This window comes from Gekko japonicus, unplaced genomic scaffold, assembly GCF_001447785.1.
Source record: "Gekko japonicus isolate JY-2015 unplaced genomic scaffold, Gekko_japonicus_V1.1 scaffold1313, whole genome shotgun sequence".
NCBI classification, from domain to species: domain Eukaryota; kingdom Metazoa; phylum Chordata; class Lepidosauria; order Squamata; family Gekkonidae; genus Gekko; species Gekko japonicus.
In genome coordinates, this window is record NW_015176011.1 from 49,676 (window position 1) to 54,631 (window position 4,956).

A 4,956-nucleotide genomic window follows, 5' to 3' on the forward strand; every position below is an offset into this window, starting at 1 on the left:
CTCATGGGGCTCGGCAGTAGAGCTGCAAGGCCGATGGCGGCCGGGACCGTTGGGGGCGGGGTGTGTGGCCTTATGACACACTTCCGGTGATGTCAGGGGGTGTGGCATATGCTAATGAGTCATGCTAATGAGTTCCCCTAGCTCTTTTTCTACAAAACGACCCCTGCAGTCCCATCCAAATACTAACCAGGGCCGACCCTGCTTAGCTTCTGAGATCTGATGAGATAGGGTTAGCCTGGGCTATCCCATTTACTGAGTTTTAAATTAACAAACGAATCAGCTCTTTGGTAGGTCTAATTGATGCAATGGTGCAGCAGCACAGGGGAAAAAAAACAAATCAAGCAGGAAGTGCCATCCCGTGCTTTAACTTCAGTCCAAATCATGAAGTGTTGCAGCGATTTCAAAGGGAAGACAAACTGGAACGGCAGTCGGCCATGTGATAAATTGAATGCCGTCACTGGAGACAGCACATTAGGGTTGTGTACAGCAAAACAGGCAAACTTTTTATGCCCCTGTGGAGTGAGGTCCGCCTCCCTTCCCCTTTTACTCTTCCAATGACACACATAACCAGCTTGAAGCAAACACTGATTTCTTTGACAGCTTTTTGTCCGCATGATCCTGGTGGACCAGCTGCCTTAAAATTATTTTTAGAATGTTCTTTGTGCCACCTTACATTTAAGCATTCAACACTGTGCGTTTTTGTTTGCTTGTTTGTTTGTTTACAACCTTTCGGCCTAGGGCTGAAGAATGAGTGGCCTGTAGGCCTCAAAGAAGCCTCTCTTCTATGCTTTGGTAAAATTCCCAGCATGCCTACAGTACCTAAGCACCCTCCAAGCCTTATGACTGGGCTGAGGCAAAATGGAGGGAAAAGCAGAACCAATCAATGTTGGGGAGGTAGAGTTTGGACAGAAAGCTTCCCTCCCTGAAGCTGAGCAGCTGTGAGGCTGCTTTTGGAGGGAAGTTGGTCCCTTGCCTCACAGTGAGGTGAGCAGGGGTCATTTCCTGCAGGAGCGCACAGGAGTGGAGCTCCAGCAGTAAAGAGCCCAGGGGGCGGGCACATACAACAAGCTCCGCCCCCTGCTCCCAGCAGCCCCGGGCCATGAGGAGCAAGAAGCAGCCAGGGAAGTTGCAGAGCCCCCCCTGATAGCAATCCAAAACAGTCCAGTGGCAGCTTTTAAGACCAAGTTTTATTCAGGTATAAGCTCTCCCTCCTCTGTGAGGGCAGATCTGTGCAAATCCCCCCCCCCCATAGCTAGCAATCCAAAACAGTCCAGTGGAGCCTGAGCAGTGGGTGTTGCCCTCTGACACACTTCCGGTGATGTCAGGGGGTGTGACATATGCAAATGAGTTATGCTAATGAGTTATGCTAATGAGCCCCTGCGCCTCTTTTTCTACGGAATTACCCCTGGAGGTGAGTCTTACCTATTGGAATTGGGAACTGACACAGAAGTAGGAACTAGGTAGGGCAGTTGCGTTAGGGAACTTTGTTGTTTTCCAGCCAGCTTCTTTTCTTTGTGAGCTTTGCCCTCTGTACTTGCACTGTGTGCCCCTGTATTAATTCTGTCCCATTTTTATAACTTTCCCCCTATTTACCTAACTTTTTGCATTTGTTTAATAAACCGCTTTTCTTCTACTCTGCATGGTTCCTTCACACCTCATATTTGGTCCTACCTCAGGGCACACCCTGACTTAAAAGGGTTTGTTTCCCTGAGGGCAGGGAAGCTGCTCTGGGCCCTCTCCAGTAGCGCCCTACAAACCAGAGTGCTGGCAACCAGTTAAGGGCCTCCCCTGCTCCAGAGCTGAAGGGGACAGGAGGAAAGAAAGGGGTGTGTGGGGAAGGGGAGAATCATCCGTGGTAAATCCAGCATGGCTCCACCCAGGGCTTTTTTGGAAAAAGAGGAGCCGGAACTCTCAGGAGGGAAATGAAGTTGTCAGTCTGTATGTTGAAAACTCATGAACTTTTAAACATTTTTAAAAGAATGTTGTCGAAGAGGTTCTAGAACTCCATTATGGCTAGGGTTGCCAAATGTTTTTTGGCCAGGAGCGGGGGGGCAGCCATTTGAAAACTCTTTGTTTTCCCCTCAAATGGCGTGGCCCCGCCCCCAACGTCACTTCCGGGTGACGCGCACACGGGGGTGGGATTTCCCCCGGGCCCCGATTCCGCAGGAGCGGAAATCGGGGCTCGAAAGCGGGGGGGAATTCCGCCCCCCGGGGGCATTTGGCAGCCCTAATTATGGCACATCCCCCCAGAAAATAAGCCCTGGCTCCACCCCTTTCCAGGACACCTATTAATTACTTTTTAGGCTGAAAAACTGCTCCTGGGAGGGTGGTGCTTTGAGACTGTTTAGGTGCTTGGCCAATTAGTGTTTCTTCAAGTCCCTTTCTAGATCCGACTGGCGGAGCTTGTTCCCATAGAGCAGAAAAAACCTGTACGTGCGAGCAAAATGTGCTAAATATACTTCCTAGAGCCAAGTGGCTTCTATTTTTATGTACCTTTGGCCTCTCCGTAAGTACACCATGTATTATTGCTGCTGTACTGAACATGATGGGAGAGAGTCAGGAGCAGGGCAAAACAACAAGTGACACATTGCTACTGACTAGGTGAAATGAGCGCGCACAGAGCGAATGGTGAGTAACAGCAACAAAACATATCCCAATAATCTAAATTAAGTACTCAGCTGGAATAAGTCAAATGTTGAAATGCCCTTGTGGAACCTGTTTATCAGAGATTTTGTAGATTTGTGTGTGTGTGTGTGTGTGCGGTGAAAACAATTAGATAGAAACCTTAAATGGGAGCTTGGTGTTTTGGATCCCTTTGCAAACGGTCAGATTCAGGGACACGTTTTGCAATTGTTTCTGCCCTTTCTTAGAGCATTAGACACTTGAGGCCCTTTTCAAAATAGGAGACTGACAGTATGTTCTACAAAAGCATCACTCTTTTCTAAATAAGTAGACGCTGCAAAGTGCAGCAGAGAGACCCGGATCCCATCAATGCACTGCGATTCTGGACCTTACCATAGTGATCTGAGGCTGTGATCTGAGAGTCGGCAATGGTCCCAGACGCTAGGCCCAGAGGAATTTGACACCCTGAAAACAAAAGTTGGGAGAACATATATTTTACTGGGCAGTGGGTTTTCCCCGGAGCTTCAAGCATCATTGGAGAAGCTTGCAACAGACGATGCACTGTATTTTCAATTCACCCTTAGCATTTGAATTGTCTGGCGCAGCTACAATTGGTGACCTTTGTAGGCCAGCGGCAGAGAATCATATCTTTGGGAGGAAATGGATGCTGGCTTATTGACCCACTGGTGGTGGCGGCAGAAAGTGCGTTAAGTCACAGATGACCTATGGCGACCTCATGGGGTTTTCAAGGCAACAGACATTCAGAAGTGGTTTGCCACTGCCCGCCTCTGCGTTGCGACCCTGTACTTCCTTGGTAGTCTCCCATCCAAGTGCTAACCAGGGCCGACCCAGCTTAGGTTCAGGCAGGGGTCATTTCTTGCAGGAGCGCACAGGAGCGGAGCTCTGGCAGTAAAGAGCCCAGGGGGCGGGCACATGCAACAAGCCCCACCCCCTGCTCCCAGCAGCCCTCAGTCAGAGCAAGAAGCAGCCAGGTAAGCTGCAGAGCTCCCCCCCCCCGAGCCCCCGGTCCAAATCAGTCCAGTGGCACCTTTAAGAACTTTTTCTACAAAATGACCCCTGGGTTCAGGATACCCAGCCTGTGAACTCCATCTTGTGGAAACTGGCCCTAAGTTTCCATTGCCCTTTCATCCAAAGAAAGCTAGCACAGCCTCCAGAACATCTCGTATGGAGTACATCGCAGTCTGATTGTCACCTTTTTAGCGGACGGAGGCTCTGTGCCTTTATTAGTTGCATCTTAGACATAAATGAACAGCCAGATATTTTCCCCATCTCTGAAGTGCAACAAATGGAGAAAGTTTGGACATTGCTTTCAGCCAACAGTGCTACTGTTAGAGTTGCACAGAGCCGGGGTGGGGGTGGTGGAAGGTGTCAACCTTTGAGGACTGACATGCTGAGCTACTCACTCTGGTCGTACACCAGGAAGAGGGCGCTCATCCCAGCCTGCTCATGCTCACTGACCTCACATTCCACCCGCCAAATCCCAGTGTGGGATGGGTGCATTTCCACAGTCGCAAAAGCACCTGCAGCAAGGAAGAGAAGAGAGACTCATTTTAGGTTGCTTGGGACTGGAGTACAAAATTCCTGGAGTTCCAATCACCCAGAGCCCCATAAAGCCAAGCAAACCATGTGATTCATTTTCATATGATGTTCGGATTGGATGTGGATGGTATATATAGGAAGAAGAAGAAGAGAAGAGATTGGATTTATACCCTGCCCTTCACTACCCAAGGGAGTCTCAGAGCGGCTTACAAACTCCTTTTCCCTTCCCCTCCCCACAACAGACACCCTGTGAGGCAGGTGGGGCTGAGAGAGCTCTTTCCAGAACTGCCCTTTCAAGGACAGCTCTGACAGAACTACGGCTTGCCCAAGGTCACCCAGCAGCTGCAAGTGGAGGAGTGGGGAACCAAACTCGGTTCTCCCAGATTAGAGTCCACGCATTTAACCACGTCACCAAACTGGCTCTCTAGGGGCCTAGAGAGAATCTTTGTTAGGGGAGGGGGCATGTTGGCTCTTAGCAGCTTTGATTTTCAAATCTTGATTGTTATTTTATAAGTTCTAGCACTGAGGCCAGGCATGGGATGGGGGAGAAGCAGATTTAGTGGCTCAGCCTACAGGAAGGGCCTGGTTCCTTTCTCCCATCAGCAATGAAGGTGGCTTTAGGGAAGTCCCTGTTCTCTTTGCCTTCCATCTGTAATATGAAGAACAAGGGGCGGGACCTGCGATACTCGCGGGAGGGGGGGAGGGAGCTCCACACCTATCAGGAAGAGGAGGAAGCAGGAGGAGGAGGTAAGTTTCCCCCCATCCCGCCGGTCC

At 50.0% G+C, this 4,956-nt stretch overlaps 1 protein-coding gene across 1 annotated transcript in view; it reads right to left on the reverse strand.

Moving 5' to 3' along the window:
- F8 (coagulation factor VIII) overlaps positions 1-4,956 on the reverse strand; it is a 44,021-nt gene that overhangs the window by 11,261 nt on the left and 27,804 nt on the right. Inside the window, exons 13-14 of the mRNA XM_015426522.1 lie at positions 4,047-4,163; positions 3,016-3,087 (exon numbers count right to left, since the gene is read on the reverse strand). Coding sequence (XP_015282008.1) covers positions 3,016-3,087; positions 4,047-4,163 — 189 coding nt within the window. The remainder of the gene's footprint in view (positions 1-3,015; positions 3,088-4,046; positions 4,164-4,956) is intronic.